Source organism: Crinia signifera, chromosome 19 (assembly GCF_055691185.1).
Source record: "Crinia signifera chromosome 19, ASM5569118v1, whole genome shotgun sequence".
In the NCBI taxonomy this organism is placed as follows: Eukaryota; Metazoa; Chordata; class Amphibia; order Anura; family Myobatrachidae; genus Crinia; species Crinia signifera.
Genome location: NC_139226.1, coordinates 96,387,500 through 96,407,227, shown reverse-complemented (window position 1 = coordinate 96,407,227; position 19,728 = coordinate 96,387,500). Strand labels below are relative to the sequence as shown.

The 19,728-nt window shown below is 44.1% G+C and overlaps 1 protein-coding gene across 2 annotated transcripts in view; it reads right to left on the bottom strand.

The window, feature by feature from the left end:
• The window catches only part of PLEKHG5 (pleckstrin homology and RhoGEF domain containing G5), a 254,737-nt gene that overhangs the window by 62,242 nt on the left and 172,767 nt on the right, over positions 1 to 19,728 (bottom strand). For both annotated transcript variants that reach the window (XM_083162965.1, XM_083162966.1), the window contains one exon: positions 5,502 to 5,593. In XM_083162965.1, coding sequence (XP_083019091.1) covers positions 5,502 to 5,593 — 92 coding nt within the window. The remainder of the gene's footprint in view (positions 1 to 5,501; positions 5,594 to 19,728) is intronic.

Sequence of the window (19,728 nt, the reverse complement as noted above, 5' to 3'; positions counted from 1 at the left end):
ACAGTGTGTACCCACTCATGAAATGAACAAATCTGTTACAATTTTCACTTAATTAAGTTACTTTTGTTTAATATTAGTTTATAACACAGATTGCTCCCAAGGACTGTGCAGATAAATTAGGACAGCAAAGTAAATATGTCTGTTTGGTCCTTTTAAACATCAAAAAAAGGGGTTGCCGCCTAGTATCTGCACAGATATTGCGCAGTGTGTAGCACAGTCTTAAATAATAACAGACTACGGGGCCGGCTGGTAGTATACGTGCCGTATTTCACATCTAAAGTGTACCTGTTAGATCTGATATTGGGAACACAAATCGGCTGTTAGTGTTCTCTGCCGTTTGTTTGGTTCCTCTCCGCAGGGAAAGTGGCTTGTACGTATGCCACTGTTCCTGGCTGTGCTGGTAGTGCGTCGGTGTCTGTGGGGAGATCACAGTCAGTGGTAAGGCTGTGATTCTCCAACTCGCAGACCCGCGTCGCGCTCCGTCACTTGACACTGCGCCTAACAGAGGGACGCACCGGCCGGGTGCTGTATCTGCACTGGCGTGCTGTAATCACATCTGAGTCTTGGGAGACCGTGGTCAGGTTCTGACCCCACAGCTCCTATCAGATGCGCCCTCTGTGAGTGGATACTGTAACGCCCTATACATCAATCAAAATACATTTCATGGGGGAAGGGGACATGGGGATATTTCACACACTAAGTGTGTCTGGTCAACGCGTGTGTCGCCACCAGCTTCATCAGGACGAGGTCCTGATGAAGCTGGTGGCGACACGCGCGTTGACCAGACACACTTAGTGTGTGAAATATCCCCATGTCCCCTTCCCCCATGAAATGTATTTTGATTGATGTATAGGGCGTTACAGTATCCACTCACAGAGGGCGCATCTGATAGGAGCTGTGGGGTCAGAACCTGACCACGGTCTCCCAAGACTCAGATGTGATTACAGCACGCCAGTGCAGATACAGCACCCGGCCGGTGCGTCCCTCTGTTAGGCGCAGTGTCAAGTGACGGAGCGCGACGCGGGTCTGCGAGTTGGAGAATCACAGCCTTACCACTGACTGTGATCTCCCCACAGACACCGACGCACTACCAGCACAGCCGGGAACAGTGGCATACGTACAAGCCACTTTCCCTGCGGAGAGGAACCAAACAAACGGCAGAGAACACTAACAGCCGATTTGTGTTCCCAATATCAGATCTAACAGGTACACTTTAGATGTGAAATACGGCACGTATACTACCAGCCGGCCCCGTAGTCTGTTATTATTTAAGACTGTGCTACACACTGCGCAATATCTGTGCAGATACTAGGCGGCAACCCCTTTTTTTGATGTTTAAAAGGACCAAACAGACATATTTACTTTGCTGTCCTAATTTATCTGCACAGTCCTTGGGAGCAATCTGTGTTATAAACTAATATTAAACAAAAGTAACTTAATTAAGTGAAAATTGTAACAGATTTGTTCATTTCATGAGTGGGTACACACTGTAAGATATACAGCAACACGCACCTAATCTAGCAATTACACTGGGAACAGGACATTGGGGTTCAATTTGAGAGGATCTATATCCCCTTTTTTAAAAACACTTTGTTTCTTCCTCTTTGCCTCCTTGGCAATTGTTTTTATATGTCGCAAATCTTAAAATAAACAATTAAAGGTTACATTTTATTAATTTTTCTTGTCCTAACAGTGCATCACGTACATAACAGTCTTTCTTCTTTTCCCTTGTTATTGCTCAAATTACTGTTGAAGTGACAGCACACCCCACATAATAAAGCCTATGAATATTGTTTGAAACAAGGGGTTACCTTATAAACACTGCCAGTGCGATTGTTCACCCCCCCTCTTTTTGCATAATACTACACTTCGTACACATTGGCCCTTATACCGGTTCACTCACAAAGACAAATTCCTTCTCAAATGGGCAAAACCATGCTGCACTGCAGGTGGGGGAGATGTGACATGTGCAAAGAGAATTAGATTTGGGTGGGTTATTTTGTTTCTGTGCAGGGAAAATACAGACTGCTTTATTTTTACACTGCAATATACTGTAGATCTCACTTTGAAGTAAAACCCCACCCAAATCTAATTCTCTCTGCACAAGTTACATCTGCCCCGCCTGCAGTGCACATGGATTTGTCCATTTGAAAAGGAATTTGCCTTTGCAAGTGAACCAGAATAAGGGCCATAGATTAGCTGTCTGATCAGTAACGTGTCGGTGAACAGCTATTACGAAGGAAAAATAACAGCAATATACGGGTAAAACGGAACCCAGGCATATTAATTAATTTGACACGGCTGCTTTCAATAAAGGAAGTCTATTTGAGCTTCATCCCTTGTTTGGATGTGTACCTAGGAGATAAGTGCATTTAACTACAATTTAATGGTGTGTTGTTAATGTTAGTGCAGAGATAGGGGTCCATCAACAGGCTGCAAGCTTCAATGCTTTTATTTGGAAGACATTTTGGGGGAAATTTACTAAGATACTGTAGGAGTACAATTTCACAAGGGATGTTGCCATAGGCAACCAATCAGAATCTACTTATTTTAGAAGATAGTAGATAATATCTGTTTGGTTACGCTCCCAAAGTTTATATGAAACTGATTGGATACTCCCAAAGTGTTATAAATTCAGCAAATATTTACCAAACTGGGTTCTAAGTTCAAAGTTCATTTTCAAATTACCGTTGAGAAATTGGTGTCTACATGACAACAGATTTGTGTTTTAGCTCCTGGAAGAAGTGATAACTGTATACAAAGCCCTAACACTGCTGGGAAATCATGGTCACATCTAAACCCCTGTAAAAATCACTAAGGATGCCCATAGCAACCAATCAGATATTGTTCTATAATCTCTCTATTGCATACTAGAAAATGATAGACAGAACTGAGGGGTTGCCAGGTAAATATACCTCTAAAGATTCTGGTGAATTGTACATTTGGCGCATCTCTGCAGTTACTGCACAATAAACAGATAAAACTGGTGACTTCATTAATAATAGATATTGTGACAGACGGCATCTCTCCACATGAGAGTAATGTGGAGGATCCAGACCAGGTTATGGAGAAGTTGCAGAAGCCAGGGGTGTAATCAGCAGCACCTGTCATCTCCTGATATAAGTGTTTCCAGGGCAGAGTCACCTTGCTCTTGATGGTGGATTAGCTGCCCAAGTGATAGGCCGGGATGTGGGCTGTGGTAGGGGCCACTGGAGCATTTGCATGAGTCTGTTTGTGCTGTGATTACCTGTATGCTGCTGCCTGTATCTACACTTGCCTATTTAAAATTCATCTGGTATGCTGTGACCTGCTTTATAAAATAAATGCCAAAGTCTTCATGTTGGTGATCCTTGTCACAATTCATTATCCAGGAAAAATAACTATTTTAAAATGATTCCATTCCTTATAGTAATACAAAAGACAGGACAATAATAGTTAACAAAAATAACCCATCTACTTTTATGGGACAAACCACCTGAAATGTAACTATCTCTGCAGAAGATTCACCTTTCCAAATCCTAATACAAACCATCTCTCTGACCTTTCCCTTGCATTCCTGATTTAAAGGTCAGCTCTGTGGCTCAATAAAAAGCCATACTGTAAACCAGCCGCGTCCGTCGCTAATGAGCCAATCCCTACCATAATGAAAAGCAAACCAAGTGTGAGGAACTTTAATCTACAAAAAGACCTTTTTGTTCTCAGAACTCTTTGAACGCGACACATGAAATTACAGGCAGGCGGCTGCCATTTCTCCTCCGCAGATCACATAGGGGAGGAATTTGCTGCTTAAACTTGAAGAAATCAGTTGGTCCTTATTTCAGGATAGCACAATCTAGTTAGGGGCTAGTCCTTATAATGACAGACGTCACTATAGCGTTAGGTGTAATGTTCACAAGATAAAGTGACTTTCCTGTTTATTTCACCAAAATCTTTATATCATCTACGCAGAGACGTATTTATGTTTGTTGAACCTGATATAACACAGGTCTGTGAATTCATCATTAGAAACAAACACAAATTCATCCTCTATTGTACTAAAGAAACAATAGAGACCAATTATCCTCAATATTTCAATGTCATCATTTTTTTTTCCATTCAAAAAGCATTCTCTTGTGTTTGGTGTTACCTATGACAGTGGTTCCCGAACTGTGTGCCTAGGCATCCTATGGTGCCGCTAGGCTCTTGCTGAGGTGCCTTGTGTTGGTGGTCCAAGACCAAATCAAATGATTTAGAATCAGTGGTACTGTGGCTGACAATCATCAGCCACTAGTTACAAGCTCATCAAAATGACAGTTTTTACTTTCACTTTGAGCTGTGACCATTTTTAGCCCACAAACTCTCCACCCCACCCCCAGTCCTTGTATGCTCCTACCTCCTATCTCTGTCTTCACAGCTCCCTCTTTCCATGTCCAGCAAGTTTGAAACAGATCAGTGTCTCTGCAAAAATTGTTTTCACTTTCTGTTATGGCATCTTTTAGCACACAAAGGAGCAATTTGGTCCATCAAGTGGCATCTAGTGGTCAGTGGTGGTACTTAACCTCATAGAGGTGAGGAGTAGTTAGTCTTTTATCTATATAGAGGCCACTTGAAGAACCACATTACTCATTTGTAAAAGTAGAACTAATTTTTGCAGGGACACTGATCTGGGATATGCTGGATATGAAGAGAGGGAGCTGTGAAGACAGATATTGGCCATAGGGACTTGATGTGGGTTGACGAGTTTGTGGGCTAAAAACTTTCACAACTCAAAGTAAAGAGAGAACGGTCACAGCTCAAAGTGAAAGTACATTGCAGAAGCCGTCATTTTGGCAGGCTTCTAACTGGTATATAGAGATGTGGACAGAAGAACAACTGTGCACTACCACATAACTGTCCCTAAGGGTAACATGAAGGTGCAATTTTTTCTTTTCTTCAAATTTATCAATAAAAAAAACTGTTCTCATAGGGGGCGCCATGAATTAAATTCTGATACTCTGGGGCGCTGTGATGCAAGTAAGTTTGGGAGCAACTCACCTACGAAATGAACCAGTTGCCAGTAGTGGCAGTTAAATTGTGGGCTGGACCAATCATTATGATGATCCAGCTGATCAATTTGGCACATATTAATGAGATTCACTGGGGCACCCTCATGCACCTCATGCCTCAGTGATGTCACCAAAACTTTGCAAAAACAGTGTCCTAAAAAATATAAATATTGACATAACTGTATACTAAGCAACCGTTTAATATCCCAAACATGAATAAATATTAATAGTAAAGGAACACAGGGGGGGGGGGGGGGGGCTATATCAATCTTTCCACAGAGTAGAGAAATGAACAAATGTGGAATTGCCCATAGCAACTGATCAGCTTTTACCTATCATTTTATATAAAATACCTGATAAAGAAGCTGATTGGTTGGTTGCTATGGGCAAATACACCACTCTTTGAAAAGGTTTGAGACATCTCCCAGGCAGTCTCAATTCAGACAGATCTAATTTCAGAAAAGGAAAACGTTTTACCCCAGAGATTTCTTCTTCATCGCTGGTACGATCTCCGTCTCTATGTCAACGTTCAAATCAAACTTTAGTGTGAAGCATTCCTTACTGGGGTCCTGCGGAGACAGAATGTGGAGGCAATAAGGGCATTGTGTACTCTGTAGGAACATACTGCTCAGTTTATGTTGCCGTCAATACTCATAATACTGTATATGCTGAAAGACAGTCTGTTATGCTGTATTCATTAATACAAGTAGAAGCTGCCAATCAGATGGCTCCCTTGGGGGAGAGAACGTTACATGCAGGTTTGTGTTCCCGTGGAACAGTGTTATATGGCATCACACTATCTTTTATTTACCAGTCAATCATAATGAGATTTCTAGGAAGAAGATGGAGTATTTGCATATCTGAAGCCTTTAATGACCTTGTAACTTATGCTAAACTATTTTCTTCACATATTCTCCTTGCCATCTGTCACAGAGCTGCAATGACACATGAGAGGAGGGTGATCAAACCTTAGAAAGATGACAAGCGGAGGTGTTGCCCATGGTTACCAAACAGATTGTTACTATTATGTTGTAGAATGTTCTAGATAAATGAGAACTAATGATTACAGGATAACACTTCCACTTGCTTGATAAATCTGCCCTACAGTCTCTAGTGTTGCATTCCACCTATAGAGGAGGGTTACCTATAGGAATATCCCATCTTATTCAGTGTATGGAGTGCAGGTGGGAAGATTATCCTCGCATTTCACAGTAGAGGGGACATTATTAATTACACTTTTACATGAGTACACATTCTACCATAAAGAAATGAATACATATCATCATAATAATGACCATGGTAATTCAATTTATTTTAATAAACATATTATTCTAGTATTTTGGAGATGTCCTACACCGGGCTGCTAGTTATTGTGGTCAGCGTTGCCAGTTATTTATTTAATTTTTTAAATTCTCCGTTTACCTCAAATCTCCCGGTCTGTCATCGCTAGCCTCTTCGCATCTCCCATGTCCATCACTACTACTACCTCCCCTTCTCCTCATCTCTGTCCCCCACTTCCCATTCTCTAGTATCTCATCTATGTCCTTCTGTGTCACATCTCACATCGAAGACCCCCAATCTCTCTGTATGTAATTTATGTCCTCATCAGTACCACTACCTCCCCTTCTCCTGATCTCTGTCCCCCACTACCCATTCTCTAGTATATAATCTATGTCCTTCTGTGTCTCTTCTCACATCTAAGACCCCCAATCTCCCTGTATGTAATTTCTGTCCTCATCAGTACCACTACCTCCCCTTCTCCTCATCTCTGTCCCCCAATACCCATTCTCTAATATTTTATTTATGTCCTTATGTGTTTCTTCTACTCACATCTAAAACTGACATCTCCCTGTATGTAAATTCTGTCCTCATCAGTACCACTATCTCTCCTTCACCTCATCTCTGTCCTCCACTCCCCATTCTCTAGTATTTCATCTATGTCCCTCTGTGTCACTTCTTCTCACAATTAAACCATCATCTCCCTGTATGTCATTTCTGTCCCCACCACCCCCAACTCCCTGTATCTATTTTTTTTTCACCCTAATCCCGTTTCTCCTCTCTGTCCCCCTCATATCCTCTATCATCCTTGTATCTAATGTCAGTCTTATCTCTGCCCAACCCCTCATCAGTCTCTCTCTCATGATGGTAATGAGAACAGACAGCGAGACACATTGATAGTCACACCTTCCTATAATGAGGTATTGGTAATTGATCAGAAAGCCACACTGAAAGCGCAGGTAATACTAATACTGCATGTTAATGCAAACTTTCTTAATATTCAGTAAGTGGAGCCTAACAAAATAGATATGCAGGGGGTGTGTATATTAAGTTGACAATGTCAAGGTCGACACCAAAACATCAACATACACAACGTTGACAGTGACAGAAGGTTGCTACAAGCAAAGGTTTGACTCATAAAAAGGTTGACTTTTTTGGTGTCACTGTCAACCTGAGCATGTGGACCGAAACCCTCATGTTGACCTCTTCATGTTTCCACAATAGCCACATCGACCTTTGCTTTTGTTGAACTTTTTTTTTTACCATGTTGAGCATATGGTGTCGACAGATTGGCTGTCAAGTTAGCATCCGAATACCAACTGCATGGGGGATAACAGTGGAAACATTATATCAATATTAACCGTACTACCCATTAAGGATTACCGCCTTCAGTTGTCTAAACCAGTGGTTCTCAACCTCGGTCCTCAAGGACCCCCAACAGTGCATGTTTTTAAGGTTTCCACACAGAATCACAGGTGAAATAATTAGCTGCACCTGTGATCTTTTAAAATGTGTCAGTGAATAATGAGTGCACCAGTGCACCTGCTGGGTGACCTGGAAAATGTGCACTGTTCAGGGTCATTGAGGACCGAGGTTGAGAACCACTGAATTTCAAAAAATTTCAACTCACAGTACAGCAAACACGATTTGAAAATTTTCAAAGCACAACATCAGACCCCCACAGGGGAAAACATTGGCACCCACAGGAAAAAAACAACCTATTAGTCCACATATGAAAAAACAATCACACTGGTCACCACAGGTAACCAAAAAAATAAAAACATTGGTCCTCACATGACATTAAGAGACCAGTGAATAACAGTCAAACTGGGGGAACACTTAAGAACAGCTCAAGATGCACTAGTGTGTCATGGCACAGGGGTTGAAAAACGCTGGTCTAAACATTTATTTTTTAGCTCATACAATGCTGCTAGGTTTACTCTATGGCCCTATTGATGTCAAGATCCACAACATGACTTCAGCTGCCTATAGCACAGGGGGAGGAATTGCTGAATCCAACTTTACTTTTTCTGAAAGCTGCTGTAGAAAGTCAGGGCAGGATAATGTATTTCACGGCGAGACTTTAATAATAATTTTCTACTATAAACATTACAGCTGCTCAAGAGACATCTCTGCCCATTGCTAGAAGGACAATTTACAATCGGAAGACAAAAGAAAAACCCCGTTCATTTTAGTACATTATGATGTCATCAGCAGGTCATTGTTCTTTCTATGTAAAAACAAAAATAACATTATATTCCAAAGCCCCCTCCCCACCACTACCTTTTTCTACTTGTAGCTATTTTGGGCAAAGGGCAATTCATTGTTTTTTAAATATCAAGTCGCCGTGACAATGGGAGAGAGTGTGTTTTATGTCTGGACAATACAATTTCCCAAGTCTGCTATATATATAATTCTGTCTGACATGAAACCAATAAATCTTGTAGTGTTGAAATGCATAGACCGGGGAACGTAAACCTAGCGTAAGTGTAAGTGACGGATAATGTTCATGATTGCTTTGTCAAGGTAAAATGCACTCACCTATATACTGGTATTCAGTACACAATTCCCTGTAGCATAACTAAACAATCATTCTAGAAGACCCCGCCACCTAACTGCTTTCCTTCACCAGGTGCTCCTGACACATATCATACGAGGTTATTGTTGGTAGTCACAAACCAGGCCTACATCTACAGTATAGAATCTATCACCCGACACGTCAAGCCCAATGTCAGGGGCTCCAAACAGCCACCATGCAAAGAATTTATTTTGAAGGCAAGATGGTGTGTGCGTGTGTGTGTGGGGTGTGTGTGTGGGGGTCTTAGTGACCTTGAGTGGTGTTACTGACCTCGACATTGATGACCTAATTTGTAACTTTGATTATGTGATGCCGGGCTGGTACTTTGTTCACTGTATTCTCTAGTTTCTGGTCTACAGATTCTTGTCCATCTATTTTTATCCGGCCATTCGGTTCTGCTCTGCAATCAGGTATTAGAATATCTGGATGGTTTTCAACACTTCCTCGCAATGTTGGAACATGAGTGGACACTCAAAAGGAGGAGGATGGAGCTGGATATGAGTCAAAAGTGACTATATTGTGGACTGGGCCGCAAATGCCATTTATCGGAGTCTCAGATGAATAGCCTGTGGACTCACACATAGGTCTGCTCAGTTATTTATCTGCACTCCAAGCTGAATCTATTGACTTTACAGCCTTACAGAATCTCTGAGAGACCTGTAGAAAGATTGGATGACTGCATCCTTTTAAGAAATAGCCTCATAGTTAGACCCCCATATGTACAGAACATACACGATACAGTTAAATTACAAGTTAGACAAGCCACAAATAGAATTCACAAAAATGTAATCCATTGAGATGATACACATTAAGCAGGACACATTAAGCCACACCCCTAAACCAATCATCAGCTACCGGATTGTAACAAGATGGTCAGTTTTCTTCCTGAGGCTCTGCCCCGTTAGATTTCCATAAATCAGATCTGAACTAACCAAACTGGAGACATGGATCTGATATATCATAGATATAGCGGGATCATTTGATGTAACATTTACAATGCCAGACAGAATTCCCCTTATAGGACACCGCTGCCTGCCCATCTGTGGAATCATTAGATTTTTCTCACAAAATCACTGTGGTTCGTATATGTGGTTCATATATATTCGAAGCCAGAGAACCTACCAGTATGTTATTTGGAGTGTGGAAGAAATACCACGTAAAAATACAGAGAAAGTACAAACTCCACAACTATAGAGCCTTTTGTGGGATTTTCTCTCATGACCTAATATGATTAATGATGATTACTTATGTGATGCAGCAATGCCAACTACTGTGCCAACATGTGTTAAGCAAGTTAGTACAATCCCTAAAAATGAATTCCAGTGGTACGAGGTCCCTTTGTGCAGGAAATTACTGATAACACAGAACAATAGCTTTCGCTCAAGTGCACAGCAAATGGCAGTATAATGTCATACATGTGATCTTCTGCCAAGAATGGGAACCAAAAACACACAAGGGACAGTGCACAAGGAAATGACTACTGGGAATGTGTCTGTGGGGGAATCCCACACCAAGAGGTAGACGAGAGCAGTCTGGGAAAGGGAATATAAATGAAAATGAAAGAAAAGATGACGTGATTATGGTATAGCCACAATATATATACCCAGGGGCGTAACTAGAACTCTGCGGGCCCCATAGCAAAATCTTGAAAGGGCCCCCCACCCAGCAGGCCGGAGGAATAGATGGAGAGACAGACTGACAAATGGGAGGGGGCTTTGATGAACAGGAGAGGGCATAGCCGGAGAGGCAGACTGGCCCCTCTATCTACAGTGCAGGGGATGCAATTTTTATGGGGCACAATGACTTGTGATGGCCCCAAGACAATCCCAATGGACCCTTCAAAGTTTTATCATTTTTATTTTTAATCACTGCTGCCACAGGCCAGGTTGGGCCATCACCTCCTCCCTGTATATCCATTATTGTGCCATCCCCTGCCCGCAGTATAGCCATTGTTGTCCCCCCATACCCCATATATCCTTTATTATGCCACCTCCGCTGTTATGCAAATATGTCTCCACCCTACCGAGTTTTTATTGTAGCTGCCATTGCCCAATCCAGGTTGTGAGCCCTGGCTGTCAGTATGATTGAGCATGTAACTTGCTGAGTGAGAGGATGGAGGTGAAGCTGCTTTGTGTGCAAACTCCGGAAGCACTGTACAGTAGCTGCCACTGCCCCATCCTGTCATCATGAGCAATGCATGTCACTTATGGCATGAGAGGACGGAGGACGGAGGTGAAGCCGCTTCATGTGCAGTCTCTGAAACTACAGTAGCTGAGGCGCCAGCTGTGCGTGGCTGATGGATGCGCAGTAAAGTGCTTGAGCAGTCCGTCAGCCGCGCACAGCTGGCGCCGCAGTTACTGTAGTTTCAGAGACTGCACATGAAGGGGCTTCACCTCTGTCCTCCGTCCTCTCACCCCGTAAGACAGTGACAAGCTCATGATGACAGGATGGGGCAGCGGCAGCTACTGTACAGTGCTTCCAGAGTCTGCAGCAGCTTCACCTCCCTCCTCGAGTCTCAACCAGTAAGTTACATGCTGGTCTCACTATATTATAGAGGGTGCAGGGGATTGCCTTGGGGCCCCCATAACCCGACGTCCCCATAGCAACTGCATCCCCTGCACCCTCTATAGTTACGGCACTGTAAATACCCTTAGAATATTTAATCATTAGGCAACATATAACTATATATATATATATGAAACAATTGTAAGATGGCGCCCTTTAAGGTGACCTTAAGGATTAGGTCAAACAAGCCTTCAAGTAATTCTTAAACTTTCTAAAGTACATAAAGTAAAGTCCATAAAGTAAAGTCCATAAATTTCAAACGTTTATTAAAAGTCTATTTTTCCACTCGGTATTGGTGGTTGGTTCAGACCATTAAAAGGTTCAGATATTTCAACAGAGCAAACATATATTCCCAACGCATTTCGTCCCCACACGGGACTTCATCAGGGGTTCAATATTGATGCAGGCTAATTGCATACAGATGTTGAGTCCGTGCGTGAGCCTCTCAATTTTCATACATGGTCTTGCCTATGCTTGATTAAGATACAGGTATATTCTGCACAGAATCCGAGTAGCTCGGGGTACAATTCTCACTTACTGAAGATGTGCACTCATGAAGGGCTCTGTCAGAGTGCACATCTCCAGTAAGTGAGAATACATGTGAAGTAATCCACGTCCCCTCGCCACGCTTCAGGCTCGGTGGCTCGCCATACTTTATAAAATCAACTCCACGCCGACGTAGATAGTGGGGGTATGCAAAAGTATGGGAGGACACGTAACGCGTACCCTCGCGGGGCTCGCTGCGCTTGCCACGCTTCAGGCAGGCGTGGATAGTGGAGGTGTTTCAGGAACACATTCACACATTCACACATCTGAGACAGTAATGATGACATGTGTTAACTGAACATTGTGACAGGTTCTGCAGCCATTACGCAGTCACTGACAGGGACGCTGACTCTGGCCGCGGGAACACTACGCTACTTCTGCCTGACTACGTTATCTATGCTGGCCGCGTGAACACTACGCTGATTCTGACAGCGCCGTTATGCTAACCGCGTAACGGGCGCCGTGCTAATACACAAGTACCAATATTTTTTTACACTATATTTTTTATTTTTATTTATTTAGCAGATGTGAGCGACTGTCATTTTTAGTGGATATTTTGCACATCTCACACAGAGATTTTGGCACTTAAATGGGTTAATCACCTACTCCACATTAAGCCCTAAAATGTGTTAAGGTGCCCATACATGTTACAATTATTGTATACAATATTGTATACAATATCGCATCTCATCGCATATCTGTTTTGCAATGAGATCAGATGAGATGAGATCTAGTACAAAAAGTATGTGCTGCACATCTCATCTGATCTCATCGCCAAACCGAGATTGGATGAGATGCGATATTGTATACAATATTGTATACAATAATTGTAACGTGTATGGGCACCTTTAAATCTATACGGAGGTAAAAAATAAAGCTGAGTATAAACTAAGCGATATAATGCCTGGTCTGCTGGATCGGTCTGGCATATCGCTGTGTTACCGGCAATATGTCTGCTACTGCGGTGATAGGCGATTATGTTAAATTTTATGTGCTGCACATCAAACCCATGGACATCGCTAGTAACCCAATTCTTGGTACTCAAAGATGGAACATCCTTCATTTCCATTGTACCAGTGAGTACTAGAAATCCCCATGGGCAGGGATTCGTTCTGATGTGGGACTGAATCCTCGTCGCTCTAGTGTGTACCCAGCTTATATTTTACTGTATCATTATTTATGTAAAAGTCTTATTTATCAGTATGTATTGGAGGTGTTCTGGACCACTCTTCCTCCATCGTTTTCCTTATAATCCCAATGATCCCATTAGTTGTAGGTTGTCTGGTCTGCGCGGGATCACCGCTCCATCATTGCCGATTCATGAACCAGTTTTATTGTGATAATGAGGACTTCATGGTGGACCTAATGATGGGTCTATAATAATCCCAAATCATCACCTCTCCACTAGCGGTACAAGGCTCTTGTGGTGGATACCATCTCTGCCTTGGTCTGTCCATTAGACAAGTAAAGACTTATAACTCCATTCTCTTATAACACATACAATGGGGATGAACTAGTTACCTGGAGAGGAGATTGAGTTCGGAGGCTGATCTCCGTGACCCTACTGTGTTGATGTTTAGTGACTTGGTCGTCATGGCAACGTCGGCTTGGTATTTCCTTATTGCCGATTCTGCTTCCCTTCCCCAGCTTAGTTCCCGTTCCCGTCCCCCCTTTTCCCTAGCCCCTTCCTCTGTTGTATGCACTTGGCGCTGTGCCTGGCTGTATACAGGATCTCTCTCATCTCGCTTTGTATTCACTTCATTGCTATAAAACTGGATGAAAATGTTGATTTCATCTATGTGTATAGAAACTAAGGGATGATGACCAGACCCTAACACTGGTAATAAAGGTTACTGTGCCTATTACAAGGTCACATGGATGAAGACGTTGTATATATCAGTAACTCATCAGTTCTGGACCTACAGTATTGGAAGTTAATTAAATAAAATTTCTGTTCGTCTGTCATCAGCTGCCAAAGCCTGTACATCAGCTGCCAGAGCCATACAATCACCTAAAGGGATCGTAGATGACACATGTATAATTTTCAGTGGGTCATAGGGGGTTATTCTGGTTATTTCGCAAGGCTGCGAACTTGCAGCCATGCTATTCCACCAGACCCCACCCTGCGAATGCCGATAGGCACTCCACTTTCGTATGCACGGGCTGCGATTGGATGTTTAACATAAACATCCATTCGCAGGCTGTGGGGGAACACCCACATCATTTGATGGTCGCCAACCATCTAATGATGTGGAAGGCCCACACACATCTAAAGTTACTCCAGCGCTTAAACACACATTTATAAATTGATGATGTGTATAGTAACTTTAAAATGTTAGTAAATGTGCGTCTTCGTCCTAGAAGCCCAACAATGTATTTATAATGATCTGCATTATACAGGGAGCTCATGTATTCAGCGTCTAGGGTCATATACAGTTGCTAGCAAAGGTCTGGGCACTCTTGGTGAAAGTACATGTTTCACTGAATCATTGAAAAGTGCAAACAATTATACACAAGCTCTGTAGGGTGCAAGCTTACACCGCACATGTTAGCGCACAATCTATATGTATATAAAAAGATAACGACTCCTCACCTTTTTTGATAAAAGGATAACTACTCCTCACCTCTATGAGGTGAAGTACCGCCAGTGACAACTAGAGGTCAATCGAAGAACTAAATTACTCCTTTGTGTGCTAAAACATGTCATAACATAAAGTAAAAGCAATTTTTGCAGGGACACTGATCTGTTTCAAACTTGCTGGATATGGAGAGAGGGAGCTGTGAAGACAGAGATTGGAGGTAGGAGCAGATAGGGACAAATAAAACTCTAAATGTGACATGTAGAAGAGTTTGCCTGGCCTTGTACTTAGCAACAGCTCCCAAGCAGACATCACAGCTAGTGAACCCTACTCACAGCCAGCTCTGGCTCTCTGGCCTTACTCTAGGAATGTTATACTTCCCCCTTCTCTGTGCAGAACTCACAAGCAGCCTTAGAGCTCCAAGACTGCGTCACAGATTTTCCAATAATATTCTAGTCCAGAAATCGGTCCAAGATCTTAATCTTTCTTTCCTGTAAATTTTCTATGGTAAGTTCATGGCATGGTTTGAATGGTTGTCTAGTGGAAATCCATCATCTATTGAACTTCAAGGTTTTAATGGACTTTGGGACTTGAGATTCTAGGCTTTACCACCGGCATTAATGGGCCCGCTGGGACTTGTAGTCCACCTGTAAAAATAATGTTAAAAGAAAAGACACACACAGAGAAAAGTATAACTTTATTACACACACATACACACACCCCACTTTTACACCAATATACTTACCAATCCAGGGTCCAGCGCTGGTCTCTGTGCTGCATAGCCGGCTCACCCCGCACTGACAGCAGGGTGAGCCGCCTTTCTCCGGCGCAGCTATCACCTTCTGTAATGCTGTCCCAGCGCTACAGAGGCTGATAGCGCGATTGGCCGATGTGTCTCCATTGAGATGCATAGCTCAGCCCTGATTGGCTGAGCTATGCGTCTCCATGGAGACGCATAAGCAAACCACGCTAGCAGCCTCTGTAGCGCTGGGACAGCACTACAGAAGGTGATAGCTGCGCCGGAGAAAGGCGGCTCACCCTGCTGTCAGTGCGGGGTGAGCCGGCTATGCAGCACAGAGACCAGCGCTGGACCCTGGATTGGTAAGTATATTGGTCTAAAAGTGAGGTGTGTGTATGTGTGTGTAATAAAGTTATACTTTTCTCTGTGTGTGTCTTTTCTTTTAACATTCTTTTTTCAGGTGGACTACAAGTCCCAGCGGGCCCATTAATGCCCCGTTTGCTGGGACTTGTGGTTCTCCAAGTCCCAGCATGCGGGGGAGGTCTGCTGGTACTTGTAGTTCTCCTGCATAAAGCAATGTTAGGAATGTGAGAATTAACCCTATCAGGCCGACGTCCACTGGCCACGGATGCCGGTGACAGCCCCGGGCTTCAGCCCTGGACGGGTGAAGCCGGGGGGGGGGGGGCACTCCTCCAGGTACCCCGTCCAAGGCTGACCAGCCATGGAGCTCATGTTTCGGCCGGGGACCTTATATAAAAAGTGTCCCCAGGCAGTGTCATGCCTCCGCGGGCTGTTGGAGCACGGTGCTGGTTTCAAAATAAGGGGGACCCCCAGATTTTTGGCCCCCAGATTTTTGGTACCAGGACCGGGCCAAGAGTCCGGGGCTGGTTTCAGAAATACGGGGGACCCCTACACTTATTGTCCCCCATATTTTTGGAACCAGGTCCAGCTCAATGAGCCCAGGGCTGGTTATGCTCAGGAGGGGGGACCCCACGCCATTTAAAAAAAACTTTTTCACAGGACTATGCACAGATCTCAATGCATGGTTCTGTCAAATTCGTCCTGTCAGAACCTGGTCTTTTTTTTGGGCGATTTTTTGGGTAAATTCGCACCATATTACATTTGCGAGTTGTATACTTTATAATGGGAAAACATCTGGATGCGAATTGTGACTAAAAATCACCATTTCAAAATGTGCGAATTCACGTCAAAAAGTGTTTTTTTTTTTACCGCGAATCGCACCCTATTACATGTGCGATTTTTGGAAAACGTGTGATTTCAGCCATTTTTTACCAAAAATCGAACATTTCTAAAAAATCGCACTCTATTACATTTCACCCCCTGTGTATGTAATGTCCATTAAAATAATTCTAATGAATAAAAGATATATATATAAAAAATTGTTGGTACTTGTGTAGTTTCACGGCAGCAGGAAATTGCATCAATGGTACTTTTGTAGTTTCAAGTTTCCCCTGCCCGCGCATCGCATGCAATCGGAAAAGTGTGTACGTCTTATGGAGCAAATATGTGGGTGAGCCAGCGCAGATGGAGCCCACCAGGTCTGCTCTCTGCTGCCCGGCATCTCAGAGCACTGGAGCAGCAGGGCCAGGTCGGCAGCAGGTCCCTGCGATGTATGTAATATCAGTGGCGGGGTCCCTGCGGCGGATGGGAACCAGTAGCCCCCCCCCACTTATATCACATACACCGCAGGCAGTGGTGTAGCTAGGGGCACCCGCATACCTAGCAACCAGGCAGCTGGCGGCTGCAGACCTGGGATCACAGACGGCCTGAAGCGCCGTACAGTATCCGCTCCCAGTGACACCCGGCCTCCCAGCTAACTCGCCCCCTCTGTCAGCGGTGATAGCCGTATTGTTATTACCCTGTGTTACTCCAGCGTCCCCGCTCTACCTCTGGCCGCCCGGCCATGTCTCTCTGCACTCTCCCACTGCTCTTTATCAACCTGGGAGGGGAGATGCAACCTGGGAGGGGAGATGCTGTATATCCTGGACCAGTGGCTGCGGGCGCAGAACATCCCCCCAGAAAAGGCTAAGAAAGGTGAACGTTGGTGCACGGGGCAATATGGCTGCTACCCGACAGCCCCCCATGAGGCAGCAGCGGTGTGCATGCGGGAGCCAAAGCCCCTGGTGATGCGGGAAGGGCCTGTCTAGGCTGTAGGATTGGAGCCTGGGCATCGCTAGCTGGCTATGGGCATAATATAGTTCTATAATTATATTGATGAGCCTGCGCTGCTGGGGTGAAGCTGCAGGAATCTTTATGTATTTTTTTTTTATTAATAGCATTGTGGGGAAGGGGAAGAGAGAGGATGCCTGTGTGGGGGGGGGGGGGGGGGAGGCTGCCTGCCAGTGCTGACCTTGCTGCCCGGATCCCTTCCCTGCCTGCGCTGGCTGACCCTGCTACCCTGCTGTTCACTTTACATGGTTCAAATGGTAATCTGTTATAGTTTATTGAATATTTTATTACACTATGTGGTTCAGAATATTTTTTCCTGTTTTCCTCCACTAAAAACGAGGTCTAATGGAGCGAAAAATACGGTATATATCTTTTTATAGCATTTCTTGCTTGGCAACTGTCTTCCTTCAACAGCTGCTTAGGGGAGCCCATAGTTGTTGGTCTTAGAGCAGGAACAGTTGGGTTAGAGCAGGCATAGGCAACCTGCTGACCTCCAGCTGTTGTGAAACTACACATCCCAGCATGCCTTACCAGAGTATTAGAAAATGCTAAAACTGTAGCAATGCATGCTGGGATGTGTAGTTTCACAACAGCTGGAGGTCCGCAGGTTGCATATCACTGGGTTAGAGTATTCATTCTCCTACCTTCCATGGTCTCAGTTATAGGGGGTGATGCAATCCCGGATCACGGCTGTCGCTCTCTCCCGATAGCCATGATCCGGGCGTGTTTCCGTTTTGCCCAACAGCAAAATCGGCAGGCGGGATTCAATGTCCCACCTGCCGATTGGTGAAAATGGGGCATGTCCATGAAAACAGCTGTAGATTGTCGATCTATGGCAAGGTTATCAGCAAAACGGGCCTGACAGCTTTTAAAGTTGGGCTCATTCTGCCGTGATCCCTCTTCAATGCTGCCGCTATTTCCCTGGAGGATTGCATCCCCACCTAACTCTTCCTGAGTCAATCAAGTCCTTAACATTTTCTTAATCTGTTAATTTTAGCAAACATCTCTTCTTTCCAAAAATGCATCTAGAAAAATGCAATGTGACTAGGACACACCTGGAGACCGTGCAGATTCATGTAATGTGAACACTTGAATATAGTGTGCGACTGTAGTCTGTATACGGAGCACAACAAAAACTTTTATTGGAAAAAACTGCAGTGGCTACGTTGCAGTAAATTGTGTACAGACTCACTAGTCGCACAAAGATTTACAAGTGTCACTGATAACACAGGTCTTTCTGTAACACAAGTCCAATCTAAGCCTCATTTAAGTCTGTGGGAGAGATGTGTCATCAATTAGATGTCAGCAGTGGCGTAACTAGAAATTTGTTTGTCTCCCCCCTGCAAAAAACGTTTGTGTCGCCCCACCCCACCCCCCATATATATATATAAAAGTAACAAGCTGCCGCTTCATTTAGCAGCAAGCGTACATCCCCCTATTTGGCGGTACGCTTGCTGCTAAATGAAGCGGCAGCTTGTTACTTTTATCTCCGCCCAATTGGGATGGTCCTCTTTCGCCGTATAGGTGATTGACAGGCTGTGGAGTATTTCTATTCACCTGGTGAGCGTAGTGGCCACGCCCTCTGACGAAGTCTTAATGACGAAAAGCGTCAGGGCGTGGCTAACTACGTTCCCCGTGGCTGTCTCCTTCTCCGGTGAATTCAACTAGGCTGGTCCCTCCAGGCAGCGGCATCGCAATCCAGCCCTGCGGCTTCCAGTGAGCTGAACCAGCTACGTCCCGGCAGTATCGTGAGCAGCTTTGCCTTGTGGCTTGTGTATATTTATATCGTGTGGTATCCAGCCCACAGCTGTTATTTATTTGGTACGAGTCCCCACTACATGTACCTTGGATATTTACTTTTTTAACATTAAAGTGTCTTTGATATTACACCATGAAGCGCATTTCTTCTGCTCTTGCCTATATATATATATATATATATATATATATATATATCTCTTATATATTTAGCCAGATCTGTCACTCATCCCCTGTGTAGGTAACGTTCCCGCCCAGCAGGATATACAAATCCGCCCCCTCCAGGGAAAAGTGTTCTATGTGTATAACGTTCTACACATCCCACCCCCTTTACATCACCTCCCCCCGCCCAGCCAGGGCTACAGTACACGCCCACCATCACTCCACAGCCACCATCCACCATTACTCCCGCACCCCCCCCCCTCTGCCAGCAAACCCACCCCCCCTGGACACCCACGATCCCCCTCCCACGAT